Here is a 25,094-nt window from a genome sequence, read left to right as displayed (position 1 = left end):
ATGCAGATGACACCACCCTTATGGCAAAAAGTGAAGAGGAACTCAAAGGCCTCTTGATGAAAGTGAAAGAGGAGAGTGAAAAGGTTGGCTTGAAGCTCAACATTCAGAAAACAAAGATCATGGCATCTGGTCCCATCACTTCATGGGAAATAGATGGAAAAACAGTGGAAACAGTGTCAGACTTTATTTTTTTGGGCTTCAAAATCACTGCGGATGCTGATTGCAACCATGAAATTAAAAGACGCTTACTCCTTGGAAGGAAAGTTATGACCAGCCTAGTTAGCATATTAAAAAGCAGAGACATTACTTTGCCAACCAAGGTCCGTCTAGTCAAGGCTATGGTTTTTCCCGTGGTCATGTATGGATGTGAGAGTTGGACTGTGAAGAAAGCTGAGCGCCGAAGATTTGATGCTTTTGAACTGTGGTGCTGGAGAAGACTCTTGAGAGTCCCTTGGACTGCAAGGAGATCCAACCAGTCCCTTCTAAAGGAGATCAGTCCTGGGTGTTCATTGGAAGGACTGATGCTAAAGCTGAAACTCCAGTACTTTGGCCACCTCATGCGACGAGTTGACTCAATTTAAAAGAGTCTGATGCTAGGAGGGATTGGGGGTGGGAGGAGACAGGGACGACAGAGAATGAGATGGCTGGATGGCATCACCGACTCGATGGACATGAGTTTGAGTGAACTCCGGGAGTTGGTGATGGACAGGGAGGCCTGGCCTGCTGTGGTTCATGGGGTCGCAAAGAGTCGGACACGACTAAGCGACTGAACTGATATATATATATATATATATATATATATATATATGTGCTGTGCTTACTCACACAGTCATGTCCAACTCTTTGTGACCCCATGGACTGTAGCCCTCCAGGCTCCTCTGTCCATGGGGATTTTCCAGGCAAGAATATTGGAGTGGGTTGCCATGCCCTCCTCCAGGGGATCTTCCAAACCCAGGGATTGAACCCAGGTCTCCCGCATTGCAGGTGGATCCTTTACCACCTGAGCCACCCAGATTATATGGGGCTTCCCTAGTGTGTGTGTTCAGTTCAGTTCATTTCAGTTCAGTCGCTCAGTCGTGTCCGACTCTCCACGACCCCATGAATCACAGCACGCCAGGCCTCCCTGTCCATCACCAACTCCCGGAGTTCACTCAAACTCATGTCCACAGAGTCAGTGATGCCATCCAGCCATCTCATTCTCGGTCGTCCCCTTCTCCTCCCGCCCCCAACCTTTCCCAGCATCAGAGTCTTTTCCAGTGAGTCAACTCGCCGCATGAGGTGGAGATATATATATATATACTGTTATGGATAGATGTCTCAAACACAGTGGAATAAAAAAAGCAAAATGAAATGCGGAATATTTCAGTTAATGTGATAGCATTTTTGTTAAATAAGGCAGACACAAAACAATATTATGTTTTCTGTTGGTATATACACATGTATGTGAATAAATTCAGAAAGGTCTATAAATGGTAATAGTGGCTGGCAGAATGGACTGGAGTTGTTCCATATAACCCTATAATTGTTTGTTTTTAATTTCATATAGGAAATGGATTTCATATATTACATAGGTCTTTTAGATACATATGTATATATGGATATTTTAAATCCAAAGGTTGGTATAGTAGTCCCTGCTTATCCACAGGGGATATAGTCTAAGATTCTGAAACTGCAAATATTACTGAACCCTATATGTAACTATATTTTTTCCTGTACATACATATGTACATACCTACCTATGATAAAGTTTAACTTATAAATTAAGCACAGTAAGAGTAGCAATAATAATAACAAGAATTAAAACAATATAGGCTCAGATGGTAAAGAAGGTGCCTGCAATGCAAGAGACCCAGGTTTGATCCCTTGGTTGGGAAAATCCCCTGGAGAAGGTAATGACAACCTACTCCAGTATTCTTGCCTGGGAAATCCCAAGGACAGAGGAGCCTGATGGTCTACAGTCCATGGAGTCGTAAATAGTCTGGATGACTGAGCGACTAACAGATTCACTGTAATGAAAGTTATGTGAGTGTGGTCTCTCTCATAATATCTTATTATACAAATTTATCTTTTCTATCTTGATTAAGCACTTATCACTTACCGTAATTTTTGCAGTGGAACAGCAAAGTTAGCACGGATTTCTTTTCCTTTACAATTTCACAAAGATAGCGACCTCAGCAAGTGATTTTTTCCTGTCCTTATTGAGAGCTTTCACCTTTCCACTTAAAGGAAGTACTTTATGGCTTCTCTTTGGCATATGTGAATTGCCAACATCACTACTCTTGTGTTTTGGGTTATTATTAAGTAAAATAAGGGTTACTTGAATGCAAGCATTGTGATATCACAATAGTTGATCTGAAAACCAAGACAGCTACTAAGTGACTAATGGGTGGGATATGCTGGACAAAGGGATCATTCACATCCTGGGTAAGATGGTGAGAGATTTCATCACACTTCTCAGAACGGCTGCAATTTAAAATTTTTGAATTGTTTATTTCTGGAATTCTCCATTTAGTATTTTCAGACTACAGTTGACCACAGGTAACTTAAACTTTAGAAAGTGAAACTGTGGACAAGTGGGGACTACGGTATAAATAGACAACTATTGAAGAGTTTGGTGTAAAATTTGGGAAGCACTTTGGTGGCATGAACACTATTCAGGTCTGGTTCTTAGTTTTGTGGACTCAAACTGAATTTTTAACAGCGTAGCCAGAATTTATCTAGCTCTGCAGACTTTGTGTACACTCGCCAAACCATAAAAATCCATGGACATTGGTAACCAAAGAGCTAATTTTTAAATTCACTAATTCAGCGTCTTTTACTGCCAAGAAGGCCAAACTAATCATATACCTAATCAGTATACCCTCTCCCCTTATAGGAAAGTCTAAAAAAACTACTTTTAGAAGGGTTACTCTTAAGTATAGAATCAAAGCAAGGGAGTGGGTTATTTTATTGGCTGATGTCTTTAAGTTATAGTTATTTTATAGAAGCCAATCTCTGTTAAAGGGTTACCTGCTGAGGGTACCTGAATGCTTGCATCTGTTGGTGAACATCTTTTCCCTGGACTTAACATTTTCTATTTTCTACAAGTATTATCACATCAGGAAAGATACAGTGCAAATGAGTAGGTCATAGATTCTTTACCTTAGCAATTCCAGTGTTATCTTAAGAATACCATGGTCTCATGACAGAGAAATGTTATGCTTATCACTAAATACTTATGAACCTTTTAGAATTGACTATTTCTGCCGATTGGTTACCATTTTGTATTGGTTTTCCCTACAATAGAGCATTCTCTTACCCCAATCTTGTTTCCTCCACGTTGAGAAGGTGCTCTATTTGAAGCTTACCTAAGCTGCTGCTGCTAAGTCGCTTCAGTCGTGTCCGACTCTGTGCGACCCCATAGACGGCAGCCCACCAGGCTCCCCTGTCTCTGGGATTCTCCAGGCAAGAACACTGGAGTGGGTTGCCCTTTCCTTCTCCAGTGCATGAAAGTGAAAAGTGAAAGTGAAGTCATTCAGTCGTGTCCGACTCTTTGCGACCCCATGAACTGCAGCCTACCAGGTTTCTTCGTCCATGGGATTTTCTGGGCAAGAGTACTGGAGTGGGGTGCCATTGCTTTCTCCTCTTACCTAAGATACATGAGACAATTTTAGTTCTCATAAATGTATTCTTTTTTTGCATAATTTCTGAACAGATTAAAGTAATTGTGGTATGGGAAATTTTCCATTTTAAAGGAGTAAAATGTAGGTTTATTAGCTAGGAATTTATATTTTTCAGTAAAGTGTACTAGTTAAGGTCACAAGCAGCCTTGGGTTTGACTCTTGGATCACTTACCTCTTTCCTTAGATGAATCACTTAACCCACCTAAACCTGGGCTTATTTGTCTTTGTAAAATTCCTAAATTTCAAGATATTTGCTGTTAAGATGATTTTTTTGGTAATTTGTATTCTCATGGACTACTTTTTATTCAGCTAAACATGAATTCAGCTCCAACTTTCATCAACTTTCCTGCAAAAGGGAAGCCCAAACGGGGTGATACATATGAGTTGCAGGTGCGTGGATTTTCAGCTGAGCAGATTGCCCGCTGGATTGCTGACAGAACTGATGTCAATGTAAGTGTCCTTGCTTTGTAGAAAGTTATGTTGTCATTATCCACTTATTCTTCTGGGAGGTCCTAATTGGTCTCGTCCTCATATCACTGAGATGGTGATAGTTTGTCAGTCTCTTTATAAGTAGCATTTAACAGAATCATCCTGATGAAAGAGTGACATTAAAACATCCTCTATTGCTTAGTCAATTCAGCATGGAAACCACTCTTTCGTCCTCATTAAATCCATGGAGTATCTAGTAGTACTTGGCAAATACTTAATCTAAAAGATGTATATGTGTGCTCAGTCGCTTCAGTCATGTCCAACTCTTTGCAACACCATGGACTGTAGCCCACCAGGCTCCCCTGCCCATGGGATTCTCCAGGCAGGAATACTGGAGTGGGTTGCCATTTCCTCCTCCAGGGGATCTTTACAACCCAGGGATCAAACCCTTGTCTCCTGCATCTCCTGCCTTGGCAGGTGGATTCTTTACCACTGGTGCCACCTGGGAAGTCCCTAAAAGATGTTATGTTGTAGTTAAAAAGAATATTGCATCCATACCATTTTAGGATACGTTGTGGGCTATTTTAATTAGGATGAAAAGAAAAAGTGTGATTTTTTTGATGAAAGTAGCCACACTAATTTTGATTGTTTTCATTTCAAATTATTTTGATCTATATACTTAATGAATACATTTCATACTTTAAAATGTTTTTCTCTCCTTTCCATTAGATTAGAGTAATTAGACCCCCAAATTATGCTGGTCCCCTTATGTTGGGATTGCTTTTGGCTGTTATTGGTGGACTTGTGTATCTTCGAAGGAGCAATATGGAATTTCTCTTTAATAAAACTGGATGGGCTTTTGCGGCTCTGGTGAGTGAATGTTGGAAGAAAAAATGTTTAGATAAAACTCCTAATATTACCTTGTTAGGTGACATTTTGTTTATTTCTTACCTGTGGGAAAAGATTTTATATATTGATATTTTTATTTTATACCTTAAAATCTGTTTGTTTCCTCCATTTTCTCGTTAGGATGGCAAGAGCTTGAAGGAACTCCTTGTACCTAGTTTTTATTCAACCTGAAAGACTGTCACCCCTATGAAAATCTCCATTTTTTAAAACCATTCTTCTAAAAGGCTTTTCAGTATTCAATTTTAAACTTGTATCAGTTTATTTATAATTTTAAAACAGTGCTTTCCTTTCAAATATTGATTCTTATGATCCTTATGATGAAATATAAGCTTTTCTGTCATTTATGGAAAATTTTTTTTCATGTATTACTTGAAAGGATATACTTTTCATATACTTGTTAATCTAATTAAAGTGGGACCATACCATATTATATGAGTATTTCATTACTTTTTGTTTCCTAGTGTTTTGTGCTTGCTATGACATCTGGTCAAATGTGGAACCATATAAGAGGACCACCGTATGCTCATAAGAATCCCCACACGGGACATGTGGTAAGGGAAGTCCAGGATTTCTTTACATTATATACTAAAGTTAACCTTAATGATTTAATATCCTGTTAGATCAGTGCTAGTATATGAAGGAACTCAATTTAGTTTTGACTTTTCAATCGCTCTGTATTAATGAGCTTCAATTGCTAAAAAGACTATGCCATACTCTTAAAAGGGGGAAATTTCTTTTTAATCCCTTTTGGTGAGTTCTTTTGAGTAAGCTGGCTAAGAATGAAAGTCAGTCTTCAACTAAATAGAATAATTGATCAAGTACTTGACCATTTACTGTTTCTAGGCACTGTGCTAGGTATTATTAGATACAGTGGTAAGAAAAACGTAGTCAGTGTTTTCATGGAGTTTATATTATTTTACCTCGTGGTCTTGTACACTAAAATACTATTTTTCTCATTTGTTGAAAACATAGTATAAGTGTAGTGAATAAGTACAGATAAACATAAGTATGAATAAATAATAAACAACACAGAGATAGATTTTATTTTAGTAAAACTTTTTACTGGTGAATTCTACAGATCCAATGTTTACATGCATCAGATGAATTAATAATTTCATAGTGTTTAAAAATAGCCAATTTTAAGATTACATTACCAAATTTTAACATTTATTTAATGGTTAAATTTTTTCTTTTTTTCCCCCAGAATTATATCCATGGAAGCAGCCAAGCTCAATTTGTAGCTGAAACACACATTGTTCTTCTGTTCAGTATCCTCTTTATAATAAGTTCTTGGTGCCACATTTTAATTTGTCTATTTTCTCACATTCCAGTATTTTCTCTGTAGCATTTGGTTGAGGCTGCTGTCTTATTAATGCAAATCATAATATCTTTAGAATTATATTACTGTGTCACTTGCCCTAGCCCAATCAACTGAAGAACTCTTGGGACAAACCTGCAGTCTGATAAAGCCGAGTTTATTGAATCATTGCTACATGGTAGACTATAAATCAGAGGAACCATGGAATTTCTTACCTAAGGAAAGATAGAGTTGTTGTCTTTATCATCTATGATATACTTTATTTTACTGGCTCTTTTATTTTTATTTTTTATTGACGTATCATTGATTTACAATAATGTGTTGGTTTCAGGTATACAGATAGTGATTCAGGTTTTTTTAGGTTATATTCCATTATAGGTTATTACAGGATATTGAATATAATTCTCTGTGTTATATAGTAAATCCTTGTTGCTTATCTATTTTATATATATTAGTTTGTTAATCCTGTACCCCTAATTTGTCCTTCCCTCCCTTTCCCCTTTCATAATCAAGTTTGTTTTCTATGCCTATGAGCCTGTTTCTGTTTCATACATGGATTTATATAGATATTATGTACCATGCTCATGCTTAGTTGCTCAGTCGTTTGTGACTCTTTTTGCAACCTCACAGACTATAGCACACCAGGCTCCTCTGTCCATGGGATTCTCCAGGCAGGAATACTGGATTGGATAGCCATTCCCTTCTCCAGAGGATCTTCTTGATCGAGAGGTTGAACCTGGATCTCCTGCATTGCAGGCAGAGTCTTTACTATCTGAACCACCAGGGAAGCCCTTTTTATGTATATATATATATTTATATGAATACATACATAAATATATATATATGTATTCATATATATGCATATACTCCCCTCCCCCACATTTTGTGATTTTGATGTCCTATTTTACATCTTCATGCTTATCCTTTTACTGTTTATTGTAGTTATAATCACTTTTACAATTTTTAAATTGTTTTTTAAATCTATATACTGGTTTATTTAAGTGATCTTAAATCCTTCTATATATTTGCCTTTCCTAATGTGATTTTTTTCCCTTTCCCATATATTCTTGCTTCTTTTCTATTTAGAGAAGACATGTCAATATTTCTTTTAGGGTAGATTTAGTATTGCTGAATTCTTTTAGTTTTCACTTATCTGAAAAATTGTTTCTCTCTCCTTCTATTCTAAATGATAATCTTGCTGAGTATCGTACCCTAGGTTTCAGGTTTCTCCATCACAGGACTTTGAATGTATCATCCCACTCCCTTCTAGCAGTGTTTCTACAAAGAAATCAGCTGATAGCCTTATTGGCATTCTTTTGTAACTGACTCTCTTTTTCCCTCTTGATGCCTTTAGAATCCTCTCTTTATCTAGTTCCTTGTTATAATGATCTGCATTTCTATCCATCATCTTTCTTAAATCAGTTCTTTTTATTACCACCTTTTTGAACTCGGGGTCGAGTAGACTGGTGAGTTCTATTTCATTATTTTTTCTTTTAGGGGATTTCTGTTTTCTTTAACTGGAAGTAGTTCCTCTGCCTTCTGTTTTTTGTTTTTTTTTTTTGCCGCACTTGCTTCATGCAGGATCTTAGTTCCCTGGCTAGAGATCAAACCCGTGCCCCCTGCAGTAGACATTTGAAGTCTTAACCACTGGACTGCCAGGGAAGTCCCAGCCTATTCATTTTACTTACCTTTCTCTATCTCTAGGAGAAAAAATTATCTACTGTGATTTTAAAGGGGTGTTTTTAAGTGAGCGCATCCCTGTATACACTGTGTATGTCCAGTGTTTCTACTGCAAGGTAGTTTTGGTATGGACGCCAGCCATGTCTTCCCTCAGGGTGTGCTGGCCATTGTCCCCTTGATAGGGGATGTGATTGGTATTGGAGTATTTGGAGCCTGTGCTAGACTCTCTGCTCTGTGGTTGTCCCTGTCCTGTCAGGGATAGGGTCTGCTCCTCAGTTGTTGGAGTAGAAGCCCTGAAGGTCAGGTTCAGTCAGGCTCTATTGCCCTTGAATGCATGCCCTGCCCCAAAAGAGGTGATTGCTGAAGCAGGTGAGGCCTGTGCAGTCACAGAGGACTTATATGCTATCTGTGGAAGTGTCTATGGTTCCACTCAGAAGCAGCACAAGGTTGCGTCCCTTTGTTGTATTTGTCCCAGATCTAGTGCAAGGCTGTGTTGAGGAATAGGCTGGGGACTGGGACATTGTGGCTGCAGGAATTGAGATGGCTGCACTGCCACAAGAAATCTGGGCTACCTCTGTGGCAGTCTTCTCCCAGGACCTGTCTGTCTCAGATCAAGGGCTAAGCTGGGGTGTGGAGTGGGTGGAGGCTGAGTGCAGCTGGGATAGAACCACTGTGTACACCCAGACCACACACCAGGCCCTCCAGTCTGTCCTACATGAGTCCTGTCCCTGAGTCTCTCTGCCTGGGATTTCAGCACTTAGCTGCTGCCTGTTCTTGTAGTACCACCCCAGGCAACCTGATTTGTCTCTGTATAGTTACATCGAGTCTTTGCCCAGGTCTCATGCCAGGCTGTGGTGTGGAGTGAGCACAGCCAGGTTCTCCTCCACCCCTTCAGTTTGGAGTCGTGGTGAGGTGACAGCCAGCAGTGTGAGGCTCTGTCCACTCTGCCATCATGTGTGTGCTCCTTGCAAGTAGAGTCTAGACTCCTCTCGCCCTTTTGTCTGTCCCAGTGGATTTCCCAGAAAGCAAGGACTGGGATACTCCGATTGTGGCTCCATGTGATCGCTCCTCAGAGTGAGGATCTGCCTGTGTGGACCTTCTCTTCCTTACAGATCCCTCTGAGGTGGGTACGTCCTAAGCTGACACTCTGCTGGTTACATGGAGATCTTTCTTGCAGTTTTGGTTGTATAGGATTTCTTCTACCAGTATCCAGTTAGTTTTCCATGAGAATTATTCCAGTATAGATGTATTTTTGACATGTGTGTTGGGGAGAGGTGAGCTCTACATTCTCCTTCCTACTCTGCCACCTTGAACCAAAAATCTACTAGCTTGTTTAATAGCCTAGTTCCTGTTTGTTATGTAATAACACCTCCTCTATTTTCTATTCAGTTCTCTCAGAGTAAGATGATTATGTAATTATTTATTATTTATTGTTTGTATCCCCTACTAGGGTGTAAACTTGTTCAAGGAATGGTCTATATTTCCTCTAACTTTGTAACTCCAACTAATAGTGCCTGCTATAACAGACAGTGTTAGTAAAAGTTTAAAGAGTCTATAAATGAAATAAAGCAATATATATGGAAGTGCATCACAGCTCCTGATAGCTAAGAACAACAGCACACAAAGACCTTGATGGTATAGTGTAAGATGGAAAGCTCTAGACCATGATACAGAAGCAAACCAGTCCAAAAACAAGTCTTGACTGTTAATCAGAGTATCTATAGCCAGAGCCTTTAGAAATGATCAGTCTTCATGCATGTGCATGTATTAGTTGCTCAGTTGTGTCCAACTCTTTGTGATCCCCACCAGGCTCCTCTGTCCATGGGGATTCTCCAGGCAAGAATACTGGAGGGGTTTGTCATGCCCTCCTCCAGGGGATCTTCCCAACCCAGGGATTGAACCCAGGTATCCCACATTGCAGGCAGATTCTTTACCAGCTGAGCTGCCAGGGAAGCCCAAGAATACTGCAGTGGATAGCCTATCCCTTCTCCAGGCCATCTTCCCAACCCAGGAATCAACCTGGGGTCTACTGCATTGCAGGCAGATTCTTAACCAGCTGAGCTACCAGGGAAGCCCATCTTTATGCATACCTGCATATAGGTATGCATCAGTTCAGTCGCTCAGTCGTGTCCGACTCTTTGCGACCCCATGAATCGCGGCACGCCAGGCCTCCCTGTCCATCACCAGCTTCTGGAGTTTACCCAAACTCATGTCCATCGAGTCAGTGATGCCATCCAGCAATCTCATCCTCTGTCATCCCCTTCTCCTGCCCCCAATCCCTCCCAGCATCAGGGTCTTTTCCAATGAGTCAACTCTTCGCATGAGGTGGCCAAAGTATTGGAGTTTCAGCTTTAGCATCAGTCCTTCCAATGAACACCCAGGACTGATCTCCTTTAGAATGGACTGGTTGAATCTCCTTGCAGTCCAGGGGACTCTCAAGAGTCTTCTCCAGCACCACAGTTCAAAAGCATCAATTCTTTGGCACTCATCTTTCTTCACAGTCCAACTCTCACATCCATACATGACCACTGGAAAAACCATAGCCTTGACTAGACGGACCTTGGTTGACAAAGTAATGTCTCTGCCTTTTAATATGCTATCTAGGTTGGTCAAAACTTTCCTTCAAAGGAGTAAGCGTCTTTTTTAGTTGCTGTTCTCTGTAAATGGTGTACATTTCAAATGTGTTCTTTTTTGGCTAGTAGTTTAAATATTAAAAATGGCTACTTAATTTATTTTAATGTATACAAAATTGACTCAATAGTTGGAAGAATGTTTCAGAAGTATATTTCAAAGTACAATTTTAGAGGAAAACTCATGTTTTATCTATAAGTTATAGTGGGATATTTGTTTAAAATATCAGTTTTTATTTTTACAAATGAAGTAATTTTCTAACCTTAATTTTTTTATTATATCTTCATAGTAAATAATTGTCATACTATATAGGCACACGATTATTTGGTTATGGGGAGGATAAATTGGAAGATTGGGATTGACATATACATACTGCTGCTGCTGCTAAGTCACTTCAGTCGTGTCCGACTCTGTGTGACCCCATAGACAGAAGCCCACCAGGCTCCCCCGTCCCTGGGATTCTCCAGGCAAGAACACTGGAGTGGGTTGCCATTTCCTTCTCCAGTGTGTGAAAGTGAAAAGTGAAAGTAAAGTTGCTCAGTCGTGTCCGACCCCTAGCGACCCCACGGACTGCAGCCTACCAGGCTCCTCCATCTATGGGATTTTCTAGGCAAGAGTACTGGAGTGGCTTGCCATTGCCTTCTCCCATATACATACTACTATATATAGAATAGATAATAGGGACCTACTGTGTAGCACTGTATGGGCATCCCTGGTGGCTCAGCTGGTAAAGAATCTGCCTGCAATAAAAGGAAACCTAGGTTTGATCTCTGGGTTGGGAAGATCCCCTGAAGAAGGGAAAGGCTACCCAATCCAGTATTCTGGCCTGGAGAATTCCATGGACTATACAGTCCATGGGGTCACAAAGAGGCAGACGTGACTGAGGGACTTTCGCTTTCACTGTATAGCACAGAGAGCTCTACTCAATGCCCTGTAGTGGCCTATATGGGAAAAAAGAATCTTAAAAAGAGTGGATATATGTATAACAGATTCACTTTGCTGCACACCTGAAACTAACACAACATTGTAAATCAGTTCTACCCAAATACAATTTTTTTAAATTAGTTATAATTTTTGTAATTGAATTGAAGGCTTATAAATTTTTCATTCTATATTATTCTAGGAATATTAAAGTTTGTGTCATTTCTGTCTGTGAATTTCTCCTTAAACAATTTTTCTAAGATGGTGGGGTTACCTTAGGGATGGTGCTTTTATGTGAAGCTGCTACATCTGACATGGATATTGGAAAGCGAAAGAGTAAGTCATATCATATGCCAAGATGTAGCAGTTCTGCCTTTATACAGAAAAAAGGAATGTCCTCTTAATCACTTCTCCTCTTAGTTATATTATTTTAATTTACTATTATAAAACTAATATGTGCTCAATTTAGAAAGTGTTGGGGGAAATAAGAGAATGAAACATTTGGAGGGAGAGTTAACCATTATTCCACCATTGAAAAGCTAATAATTTTAACATTGTAATACAAGTTTCTTCCATTTCTAAAAACATCTTTTCAACTGTATGTATACTGTTTTGAATCTTATACCCCCCTTTTTAATTGGAGTTAAAATATTTCACTAATATTTTCCCACACATAATTTTTAATTTATTGTTTATGCTATTTACTTAACCATTCTGATTTTGTTAAACATTTAGTTTTTCCTTTCATTATAATGAATAATTATTTAGTGACTATTATGGTTTATATTAAACTTTATCCTCTTTTCATATTAATTCCTTAAAGTAGTATAACTGTATGGTCCTGTGTATGAGTATTTTCAGTTATCTTGATGTTTTAAGCTGATGATGTCAAATTCTTTACCCGAATGTTTAATAGTTTAGATTCCTACCAGTGGCATTTCAGAATGCTTGTTTTCACTGTAACTTTTTATCAACATTAGAGAACTTTATTAAAAATATGTATGTAAGTGTGTATTTGCTAATCAGATAAAGGGGAAATGTTATATTATTCTGTACTTCTTTGTTTTTTACTGTAGTTGAATATTTTCTTAGATGTTTATTAGCTGTTTTGTTTTCGTTTGTCTAAAATACCTTTTTGTCTTTTGCCATTTATGTATTAGAATGTTACTCCTTTTCCTATTGGTTTGCGTGGACTTTTTATGTATTAGAATATTCACATGTTGATATTTGTTACAAAGAAATGCTAACAATGTAATTTACTTAACATGAAACCAGTTTGAGTTTTTATTTTATGGTTAAAGAGTTAAATGTCATCAAAATTAACCTAGGTTAATAAATCTATCTACTTTTTCCTTCTAGAAAAAAGATGATATTGGATTTTAAGTTTGGAAGATAATTTTTTTTGTTGCATTGAAATGAATTTCTACATATTAGAAAAATAGAGCTAATGTAGCAATTTTTCGTCCAGTCAATATATATACTTTAATTCCTGACTTTTGAAAAAATGGCTATTTCAGTATTCATTTTTGGGAAAAGGCCATCTGGGTACTACTGCAATGCTGGGATGAATTTAAGTTGTAAAACATTTTGGTGACATATATTAAGTTAGTCACAATTTGATCTAAGATTCTAACCTAATGAAATGATCACAAATATTAATAATAAATATTTCTTTAGCACTTATTATTATTATCCAAGAACTTTCCTAAGCACTTTTAGATATGTGAAAAAATTAGAATACAAATATATATTTGGGGTGAAGCTATATATACATGTATATGTGCATTTGATTAGGACGAAAAAAAAAGACTTGTACAAAGAGCATGTGTTAATACTCATTAAAAAATTGTTTAAGATTTACAATTTTGACCCCTAATCATATTGTATTAGAATTGTAAAGGGAAATGAATTATTCTCTAAGTATAACAAAATTAAAAATTGTCTTTAGTATTGTCCAATAAATATGTTTGCCTGGAGCTTCCATGCTTTTCCACACCTACCTCTCTGCTTCTTAGCCAGTCTTAGTCCAGGGATTTAAAAATCCTCATGTTATGGGAATCATACTTGAGCATTGTAGGGTCATCGTCTAGGGTTAAGGTTGGTAACTGCTATGCTGAACCAGAGCATGTGGAATTAATGGAGAGAGCTATGAATTTAGGCTAGGAATCAGGGTTATTTTTCCCCTCATAATTCAAATAAGGAATCTGTGTTGAAGGATTTCCTCATACAAGCAGTGTTCGCAAATAAAGTACTTTCAATTCAGGCTGTCAGAATGACATTACCAGATGTCTTTAAGTCAATATGTATCAATAATACAATAAGGCCATACACAATAAGGACTTAAAAGAAGTTTAAAAAGTGAGTTATATTAAAGCAATTATCCTTTGATTAAAAAACAAATTGTTTTAAAAGAGTGAGTTATTTTCTTGTCAGTTGTAAAACAGTGTTTCTAACACTAAATTCTGTGGTGGTTTTTAATGGAATTCATCATTTCACACAATTAAATTACACAGGTATGTAAATAGAACTATTCTATTATGGTGTTAAGTTCAGTGCAGTTGCTCAGTCATGTCCGACCCTCTGTGACTCCCTGGACTGCAGCATACCAGCCTTCCCTGTCCATCACCATCTCCCAGAACTTACTCAAATTCATGTCCATCAAGTCTGTGATGCCATCCAGTCATCTCATCTTCTGTCATCCCCTTCTCTTCCTGCCATCTATCTTCCCCAGCATCCGGGTCTTTTCCAATGAGTCATTTCTTCACATCACGTGCCCAAAGTATTGGAGCTTCAGCTTCAGCCTCAGTCCTTCCAATGAACATTCATGACTGATTTCCTTTAGGATTGACTAGTTGGATCTCCTTGCAGTCCAAAGGACTCTCAAGAGTTCTCCAACACCACAGTTCAAAACATCAATTCTTTGGCCCTCAGCTTTCTTTATAGTCCAACTCTCACATCCATACATGACTAGTAGGAAAATCATAGCTTTGACTAGATGGACCTTTGTCGGCAAAGTAATGTCTCTGTTTTAATATGCTGTCTAGGTTGGTCATAGCTTTTCTTCCATGGAGCAACTGTCTTTTAATTTCATGGCTGAAGTCACCATCTGCAGTGATTTTGGAGCCTGAGAAAATAAAGCCTGTCACTATTTCCATTGTTTCCCCATCTATTTGCCATGAAGTGATGGAACCAGATGTTCTTCTGTGTATTCTTGCCACCTCTTATTATCTTCTGCTTCTGTTAGGTCCATAAAGTTTCTGTCCATTATTGTGCCCATCTTTACATGAAATGTTCCCTTGGTATCTCTAATTTTCTTCAAGAGATCTCTAGTCTTTCCCATTCTGTTGTTTTCCTCTATTTCTTTGCACTGATCACTGAGGAAGGCTTTCTTAATCTCTCTTTGCTATTTGGAACTCTGCATTCAGATGGGTATATATTTCCTTTTCTCCTTTTCCTTTAGCTTCTCTTATTTTCCCAGCTATTTGTAAGGCCTCCTCAGACAACCATTTTGCCTTTTTACATTTGTTTTTCTTGGGGATGGTCTTGATCACTGCCTCCTATACAATGTCACGAACCTCTGTCCATAGTTCTTCACATACTCTATCAGATCTTATCCCTTGAATCTATTTCTTACTTCCACTGTATAAATCGTAAGGGATTTGACTTACGTCATACCTGGATGGTCTCGTGGTTTTCCCCACTTTCTTCAATTTAAGTCTGAATTTGGCAATAAGGATTTCATGATCTGAGCCACAGTCAGCTCCCAGTCTTCTTTTTGCTGTCTGTAAAGGGCTTCTTCATCTTTGGCTGCAAATAATACAGTCAATCTGATTTTGGTATTGACAATCTGGTGATGTCCATGTGTAGAGTCTTCTCTTGTGTTGTTGAAAGAGGGTGTTTGCTATGACCAGTGCGTTCTCTTGGCAGAACTCTTTTAGCCTTTACCATGCTTCATTTTGTACTCCAAGGCCAAACTTTCCTGTTACTCCAGGTATCTCTTGACTTCCTACTTTTGCATTCCAGTCCCCTATGATGAAAAAGACATCTTTTTTGGTATTAGTTCTAGAAGATCTTGTAGGTCCTCATAGAACTGTTCAACTTCAGCTTCTTCAGCATTAGTGGTTGGGGCATAGACTTGGATTACTGTGATACTGAATGGTTTGCCTTGGAAATGAACAGAGATCATTCTTTCATTTTTGAGATTGCACCCAAGTACTCCTTTTTGGACTTTTTTGTTGACTATGAGGGCTACTCCATTTCTAATAAGGGATTCTTGCCCACAGTAGTAGATATAATGGTCATTCGAATTAAATTTGCCCGTTCCGGTCCATTTTAGTTCACTTACTCCTAAAATGTCGATGATCACTCTTGCCATCGCCTGTTTGACCACTTCCAATTTGCCTTGATTCATGGACCTAACATTCCAGGTTTCTATGCAATATTGTTCTTTACAGTATCAGACTTTACTTCCATCACCAGTCACATCCACAACTGGAGTTGTGTTTGCTTTGGCTCCGTCTCTTCATTGTTTCTTGCATTATTTCTCCATTCTTCTCCAGTAACATATTGGGCACCTACCGACCTGGGGAGTTCATCTTTCAGTGTCATAATCTTTTTGTCTTTTCATACTGTCTATGGGGTTCTCAAGGCAAGAATACTAAAGTGGTTTGTCATTTCATTCTCCAGTGGACCACATTTTGTCAGAACTCTTCACCTTGACCCGTCTGTCTTGGTTGGCCCTACTCGGCATGGCTCATAGTTTCATTGAGTTAGACAAGGCTGTGGTCCATATGATCAGTTTGGTTAGTTTTCTGTGATTGTGGTTTTCATTGTGTCTGTCCTCTGATGAATAAGGATAAGAGACTTACGGAAGCTTCCTGATGGGAGAGACTGACTGTGGGGGAAACTGGGTCTTGTTCTGATGGGTGGGGCCAATAAATCTTTAATCAAGTTTTCTGTTGATGGGTGGGGCTGTGTTTCCTTACTGTTGTTTGAGGCCAAACTGTCAACTGTGCCTCCAGTGGAGACTCCTGGACACTCGGCAAGTCTGATTCAGTCTCTTATGGGGACACTGCTTCCTTCTTCTGGCTCCTGGTGTGCACAAGGTTTTGTTTGTGCCCTCCAAGAGTCTGTTCCATTATAGTGTAATAGAGCAAATTAAAAGTGAAGGCAGACTCCTGAAGATATAAGAATGGGAATGAAATTTGTTGTAGTTTAGATTTACCAGTAGATATAGCCCTTGCATTTTACTCTTAGAAGTGTAGCCTAAAAATTTATGTTCTTACTCTTTACTATGTTTAACATGCTCATTTTACTCTCCTTTTATTTTTCTGCAGTAATGTGTGTGGCTGGTATTGGACTTGTTGTATTATTCTTCAGTTGGATGCTCTCTATTTTCAGATCTAAGTATCACGGATATCCATATAGGTATTATTTTTCATTTGTATAGTGATTGCCTATGCTTTCAGTGATTAGAATTGATGTGCTTTATAATTTTTTTTTACTTTACCTCCAGATTACTCTAGCTTCTGACGTAGAGATAGGCTTTAATTGAGTTATGTTTCATATAGAAATTATAATAATTATGATATAGTGAATAAAACTATGTGATTTCTCAGGAAAATCATTCAGGACTATCCTGACATCACTTAATTTAACCTAGAAATTATCAAACACATAATGATTAGAACATTTTATACGCTCGTACAGTTCTTTGTTTGCATACTTGACATCTTTTTGAGGACAAATTATTTTTTAATGTTTTTTCCAAAACTTCTCACTCTACTTTTCAGGCTGTTTAGGTAGTATAAACAGAATATTTGAATAGAATCCAATATGTAGACTGTAGAATAAGAAAGAGTGTTTAAGAAGGTCTAATTGACTTGAAATATTCATAGCGATCTCTAAAGCTCAGAGAAGAAATTATTCTCCTAGTTATAAGTTCTTGATTTTTTTCTGTTAATAGCCAAAAGAAATGTACACAACAGGCAATATAATGAGTTAGTTTTATAATCTGAGTGCATTTACTACAATTCTTGTTTTAATACATTGCCCTGTTTTATAACGGACCATGAACACTAAACGTAAAGTATATCAAGTGATATTTTTGAGACACAAATTCATTCTTAGTATTTTCAACAGAAGCTTTTAGTAGATAATTTTGAATAACTCCCTGGCCGGTTCATTATATTGTAACATTTCTAAATGTATTTTAATCAGTGAAAAACTTAATCTGCCTTTGCATTTCTTGCAAACTTGTTTAATTCTAAAGATTAAAACCTACTAGAACTTTGATCCTTGACTAATAATCCTCCAGCTCTATACTTTTATTCTTCTGTCTATATGTATTTTAAAATAATTTATCTCCTATAGAATACTAACTGGGATGCAAGGGTAATCTTACTGGTACTTCTATTACTTATTTGATCACCATGGTTGATTCATTTAATTATTGGTATCTCTTCAGGAGATATTTTAATTTGAGGTTATTTCTACTTCCTTTTCTGCTAAGACTACCTCAGCATCTCAGTGTCTCTTACTTTATGTTATTGGTACTCAAAGTTTATTATACATGTACCCAGATGTTCTTTGATATGGTAAAATCAAGATATTTATTAGAGGTAAAGACTACTTTTCTTTCAGATATTAATAGACTGGTATATATTTTTGTTTCAGCTTTCTGATGAGTTAAAAAGGATTCCAGAAATATGTAGACACTGGAATAATGGAAATTGAAAAATGAAAAAGATGTGTGTGAAAAGAAGAATGCAGTTTATATATTTGGATTACCTCTTTTTTTCCACGTGATTAAAATAGTTAATCATTTAACCAAAGATGTATAGTGCCTTAACAAGCAATTTTCATGAAGTATTTGGATATGATTCTTCTCTTAACCTTCCCTTCCCAGTAAACTTTCTGGAACATTTAATTTAGTGTAATTTTATAAAAAATTTAAAACTACTACATTTTAATTAGAACAAGGTTTAAAACTGTGTTGCTTAACTTTTGGCCATGTGATTTTTTATCTTATCCAAAGGTAGTGGGGACTTGTGACTAGGTGTTCTTGCATATGCCTGTTACTGATAACAGCGTCAGGAATCCATTCTTAGCTTTTCCATCATTGCATGGATGTGTATACTTCACACATCTTTCCTTTTGAGCAGAGAAATCATATATGCTATGTGTCTTCGGAAAATGGAACACCATTCTTCAGTGTACACATCTAGACTTTAGAAAAAGATCACTAGCCAGTCCTCCTCCATCTTCCCTCCTGAAATACTGTGCAGACTATGTTTCTTGGTAGCTGTAGATATTAAGAAGTATTCCTAAATACAGGATTATGATTTATTCATGAGTGTGGTGTTAGCTGCCTGTATTTGGAAAGATTTCAGGCTCATTCTGTTTCTCTGTTTCCCTAATTTATTTAAGATGGGCCCCTCTCTAATAAAAATGTAGCTTAGTACTAAAATCAGTATAAATTTAGAGTGGACTAAAATGTTTCTGCAACTCAGAGATGATCTCTTATTTCATTTGTACCTAAGAGAAAAAAATGGATTTATCTGGTTAAATCAATTTCTGTATTACAGTGACAACATATTTTATTAACCCTTGTATTTAGGAAAAGGACTCCCCTAGATTGGGAAAATAAAATCATGAAACATTAAGTTGTTGCTTATGAATAGAAAGTAAATTTTTCTTGTAAACTGTTCTGTTTTCTTGCTATTATTTTAACCTTTGTCTTCTCACTTGATGTGGAGAAACAAAGTAATCATTTGAAGAAGTTCTGTTTGAATTTGATCTTTTTTCTGTCATTGAAAATAACCATATGTGCTAACCAAATTTCTTTGAAGAATGAAAGTTGATGGTTATCAGTAGATATAGCTATAATCTCCTCCATGGCTGTAAAGAGTATCCAGAAATGACACTATTATATAAATATGCAAATTCCGATTGTGAAAAAAATTTAAGAAATCTTAGAAGTATTACATTAAGATAATATTGTGACTGCCTGCTACTATTTACCATCTAATAACTCTCCCTCATAGTCTAGAAATCTTACATAACAGATGTTTGAAGAAAGAGATGAATATAGTTGCCTAAGAAGAAATGTTCTATGTGGGGCTTTTGGTTTGTATTTTTTAAAGTAGATTTGATGGGTAAGGTGATATTTACTCTCTAGTGGAGCCCATGTTTATTACTCCACTGTAAATTGTGTGATTCTGGATTCCTTATCTGCTGTTTTTGTACTTGTCTCAGGCCAAAAAAATTTATGCTGTGATTCTTATGAGACTTGTATGAATATGCCCTGATTTGTACAGACTAACCAGGGGAATATTATTGCCATGTAATCTATAGCTCCAGATAATTTGCAATGAGCATTGAAGAATGACAGTTCTTTCTATTTTTTGTGTCTCTCTTAAGAGCACATTCTTCTTCTTTAGGAGAGAAGTTGTGTTCTGGCTAAAATCTGTAGAGAGCAGATTTACTATACTTAGAATAGTGTTACTTTTGTGGAAATGTTGAAAGTAGCTTTCATCTGAAGTGCCTTAAGTAGATTCTTTTTACTTTTCTAGTATTGAATTAAATATTATGTTATGCATTTTAAAATACTATTCAAAATTATACATTGTAGTGGCAAAGATAACCAAATGTCTGGCTGTTTGCTTTTTGATCATATCAATAAACTTTTACAATCTAAATTCTGAGTTTTTGGTTAACTTCTAAAGGGTGAATTGAAAACACTAAACTAGAAGTATAATATTAGGATATTCCATTTTGAAATTATAATTAAATTTACTATTGTCTTAATGGCAGTAAATTTGGTAGGCCAATTTACTTAGGCATTTCACAATTTAAATACGTTCTTCCAGGATTCTATTCATTATACTTTATTAATGCTGTCAACCTCTAGATTAGTCAGAACAATCAAGATATGTAAATGAATGACTGTTTTCAATGGTTCATTACATTTTGTCCTAGTCAGTGAATATTGTGACTAGGTAACAGAATGGGAAAGACTAGAGATCTCTTCAAGAAAATTAGAGATACCAAGGGAACATTTCATGCAAAGATGGGCTCAATAAAGGACAGAAATGGTATGGACCTAACAGAAGCAGAAGATATTAAGAAGAGGTGGCAAGAATACACAGAAGAACAGTACAAAAAAGATCATCACAACCCAGATAATCACGAAGGTGTGATCATTCACACTCACCTAGAGACGGACATACTGGAATGTGAAGTCAGGTGGGCCTTAGGAAGCATCACTAGGAACAAAGCTAGTGGAGTTGATGGAATTCCAGTTGAGCTATTTGAAATCCTAAAAGATGATGCTGTGAAAGTGCTTCACTCAATATGCCAGCACATTTGTAAAACTCAGCAGTGGCTACAGGACTAGAAAAGGTCAGTTTTCATTCCAATCCCAAAGAAAGGCAATGCCAAAGAATGCTCAAACTACCGCACAATTGCACTCATCTCACACGCTAGTAAAGACATGCTCAAAATTCTCCAAGCCAGGCTTCAGCAATATGTGAACTGTGAACTTCCAGATGTTCAAGCAGGTTTTAGAAAAGGCAGAGGAACCAGGGATCAAACTGCCAACATCCGCTGGATCATGGAGAAAGCAAGAGAGTTGCAGAAAAACATATATTTCTGCTTTATTGATTATGCCAAAGCCTTTGACTGTGTGGATCACAATAAAGTGTGAAAAATTCTGAAAAGAGGTGGGAATACCAGACTACCTGACCTGCCTCTTGAGAAACCTGTATGCAGGTCAGGAAGCAACAGTTAGAACTGGATATGGAACAACAGACTTGTTCCAAATAGGAAAAGGAGTACGTCAAGGCTGTATATTGTCACCCTGCTTATTTAACTTATATGCAGAGTATATCATGAGAAACGCTGGGCTGGAAGAAGCACAAGCTGGAATCAAGATTGCTGGGAGAAATATCAATAACCTCAGATATGCAGATGACACCACCCTTATGGCAGAAATCAAAGAAGAATTAAAGAGCCTCTTGATGAAAGTGAAAGAGAAGAGTGAAAATGTTGGCTTAAAGTTCAACATTCAGAAAACTAAGATCATGGCATCTGGTCCCATCACTTCATGGAAAATAGATGGGGAAACAGTGGCTGACTTTATTTTTCTGGGCTCCAAAATAACTGCGGATGGTGATTGCAGCCATGAAATTAAAAGACGTTTGCTCCTTGGAAGGAAAGTTATGACCAACTGAGACAGAATATTAAAATGCAGAGACATTACTTTGCCAACAGAGGTCCGTCTATTCAAGGCTATGGTTTTTCCAGTAGTCATGTATGAATTTGAGAGTTGTACTTTAAAGAAAGCTGAGTGCCGAAGAACTGATGCTTTGAACTATGGTGTTGGAGAAGACTCTTGAGAGTCCCTTGGACTGCAAGGAGATCCAACCAGTCCATCCTAAAGGAGATCAGTCCTGGGTCTTCATTGGAGGGACTGATGTTGAAGCTGAAACTGCAATACTTTGGCCACCTGATGCGGGGAACTGACTCATTTGAAAAGACCCTGATCCTGGGAAAGATTGAGGGCTGTAGAAGAAGGGAACTGATGGTTGGATGGCATCACTGATGCAATGGACATGGGTTTGGGTGGACAGGGAGGCCTGGCATGCTGCATCATGGGGTCACAGAGTCGGACATGACTGAGTGACTGAACTGAATTCCCTTTTGATACTAATTAATTTGAAAGTTACCTAGACAGATGATTAGGTTATATAAGACTGGGCAGCATACATTTGCAAACATGGAGGAGAATCACTGGATCAGAAGTAAAGTAATCTGGCTTTTAAACAACTTTTACTCCTTACTTTGTGTCGGTCTAGCTCTCTGAGCACAGGCAAGGCAGTGAAACTCTGGACCTATTTCTTTATTCTGATGTGAGTGCATTGTATTAAATCACCTCAAGTGTTACTTCTAGCACTGCTGTTCCATGATGCAAAATATTAAAGATGCATTTAAATCTGAATGTATATCATTTGTGATATTCAGGGTTGGTGTTGAATTAAATCAATTGAAATGTAGGATGTTTTGTAGTCAGATTTCTGAAGACGCTGTGAAATGCTTGTGGAGGCCATTATACCTGAAAACTGTTTAATAATATACATTAAAATATTTTAGAAAGAATACACTTGACACGATTATGGCAATATCAAATCTTGATTTAAGTGGGTTCTATTAAATTTTGAGGAAGAAAGATGAAGAAATGTAATAGTATGCTAGTTATTATAGATTATCAAAACCAAGGGGACCTTAGATACCATTCAATCACTACCTTCCTTTTGACTGCTAAAGAATACCTGCCCTAGAGAGGTGAAATGATTTACTGAAGGTTATTCCAAGGAAATGCCTACAGATTTCCTATTTTGTTGCAAATTCCCTGTGGATTAAATTTCACTTCAGGATGCAGATTACTCCCTGGCGAAATGGAAATCATAGTGAGTCTATCTTGATTGCTTCCTGATATCTAGATTTTAGGGACTTTGGGAAGGGAGAATGGGAGTTGTTTATAATTAAGAGTTTCAGTTATGCAAGATGAAAAGAATTCTGAAGGTTGGTCATACAACAGTGTGAATGAACTTAACAGTACTGAACTGTGCATTTAAAAGTGGTAAAGAAAGTATATTTTATGTATATTTTACTACAACTCAAAATGAAAAAATTGCTAATGCCTTGGTGCCAACATCATATTGACATATCCTTACTGACATCAATTTTTATTTGATCATTGTCCTGAAAATTGTATACAGCTGAATAGAGTGTGACTGATGGTGGAAATGTTGAAATACGGTCTTTAGGCTCTTTGGGTGACATTTTTAAGGACATACAGGTAAACTCTGCCTGAAGAATCAGTGCTTAGTATATTTCAGTGAGTGCTCTTTAAACAATGACTTTCAGCTGGGAAAAAAAAAAACCTCATTAGGATATGTTGGCTCCACCAAAATATCCAGACTCAGAAATGATGCGTTTGATCTGAACCTTTCAATTTATTAATATCATGCCTGGCTGTGGCTCTGAATAAATGCAATGTTTTCTCTATTTCCAAACACAGCTCAAAAATTACAATTTCCAGGAAGCTTTCCTGACCTCCCAGTTTGAGTTTTATACTGCTCCTTTCTTCTTCGGTGCATCTCTGTTATCCTATCTTGTAATTTCCCTGTCCCTCCCATAAACTGTAAGTTCCTTGGGAACAGAGTTGTTGTCTTACTCATCTTTGTATGTTCCTTTTCTAAAATATATGCATAGTACACATGTGATAAATTTTCACTGATTGAATAAAGAAGAAAAATCCTTTACTCTCAAGTTGTTTGCAGTCTTGTGGTGGAAACAAACATATAAACAAATTAATCCCAGTGGGGGAAATCTGTGTTGTATCATGGATACAGAGAAGGGTTTAGTCACTTCTTTGAGTTTAGGAGGAAGAGGAAAGGAGAGGTTTAAGTACCAAAATGCCAAATTATTATTATCAGTATAGTATCATTTTGTTGTTCAGTCACTAAGTCATGCCTGACTTAGCATGTCTCTCCCAAAGAGAGCACAGCAGACCTTGTTTCCAAGAAATTGTGTTTGTTTTGACCTGTCTGTGGATTCCCTAACAAATGACACAGAGGCTTGCCTTAGTTTTGTCTGACTCAGAAGTCATTCAGGGCAGGAAAGGAGCTGTTCACACAGCATGTTCCTCAAAAATATTTTAAGACAAATGAACAAGCCGCTGCTGCTCAGGGCAAAACATTGCTGTTTTGGTGCATAATAGATGTGTCAAAAGTCTGGGAGCAAAAGCTGAGGAGAGACTTAACTTTGGGAAACAAAAGCTTTGTATCCCCATAATAGGATGCATGCCCAGAATAGACTTGATAGTTCTATAAGCTTTCACGTCTAATTTATGCTCAGTTCTAGCAGGAAGTGAAAGCTAAGGCAGAGTTGTAAGCAGACTCGCTGTGTTACAGGACTGTACCAAAACAGAGCCAATCTACAAAGACTGAAAGACATTTTTTTGTTTTGCCTCCACGTGTTTAAGGAAATCACCCTCATATCATTAGATGACTGCTAAGCTAGTGAAAGAGATTTCAATGTCCACATATGATGAAGAATACAGTCTTTACAAAAATAGTTTAGGAAGTTCACTAAGCAAAACCTGTAACTTGCAATGTGCAGAAACAAATGGAAAAGAAGAATCTGATTTCAAGAGTTATCACATTATAATACTCAAAATGTCCAATTTTCAACAACAAAAAAATTATGAGATACATGAAGGAATAAGAAAGTATGGCCTATTCACAGGTTTAAAAAAAGGAAATTAATAAAAACTATACCTCAAGAAAACCAGACAATCAATGGACATACAAGAAAAGTATTTTAGCTCTTTTGGAGAAGGACCTTCCGAGGGAAGGAGGTGGTGTCGTGCAGCTGCAGATAGGAGATGGAAACCCTCGTGGGCCTTGTTGGCAGAGACCCGGGGGCTGCTTCTGAGCACGGGGGAGGTGCGGGTCTGTAAAAAAAAAAAAAAGTATTTT

The 25,094-nt window shown here is 37.4% G+C and overlaps 1 protein-coding gene across 2 annotated transcripts in view; it reads left to right on the top strand.

Moving 5' to 3' along the window:
• Nucleotides 1-20,249, top strand: part of MAGT1 (magnesium transporter 1) — a 50,999-nt gene extending 30,750 nt beyond the window's left edge. For both annotated transcript variants that reach the window (XM_055438078.2, XM_055438079.2), the window contains exons 4-10: nucleotides 3,972-4,112; nucleotides 4,821-4,961; nucleotides 5,462-5,551; nucleotides 6,205-6,268; nucleotides 11,812-11,886; nucleotides 16,887-16,977; nucleotides 18,226-20,249. In XM_055438078.2, the coding sequence (XP_055294053.1) occupies nucleotides 3,972-4,112; nucleotides 4,821-4,961; nucleotides 5,462-5,551; nucleotides 6,205-6,268; nucleotides 11,812-11,886; nucleotides 16,887-16,977; nucleotides 18,226-18,241 (618 nt within the window). In that variant the 3' untranslated portion in view covers nucleotides 18,242-20,249. The remainder of the gene's footprint in view (nucleotides 1-3,971; nucleotides 4,113-4,820; nucleotides 4,962-5,461; nucleotides 5,552-6,204; nucleotides 6,269-11,811; nucleotides 11,887-16,886; nucleotides 16,978-18,225) is intronic.
• The last annotated feature ends 4,845 nt before the right edge of the window (nucleotides 20,250-25,094 follow it).

Source organism: Moschus berezovskii, chromosome X (genome assembly GCF_049115385.1).
Source record: "Moschus berezovskii isolate FMDL1 chromosome X, NW_MosBer_1.0, whole genome shotgun sequence".
Lineage (NCBI taxonomy): Eukaryota > Metazoa > Chordata > Mammalia > Artiodactyla > Moschidae > Moschus > Moschus berezovskii.
The sequence above is the reverse complement of the archived record's forward strand: the minus strand, read 5'-3'. Positions and strand labels throughout refer to the sequence as shown.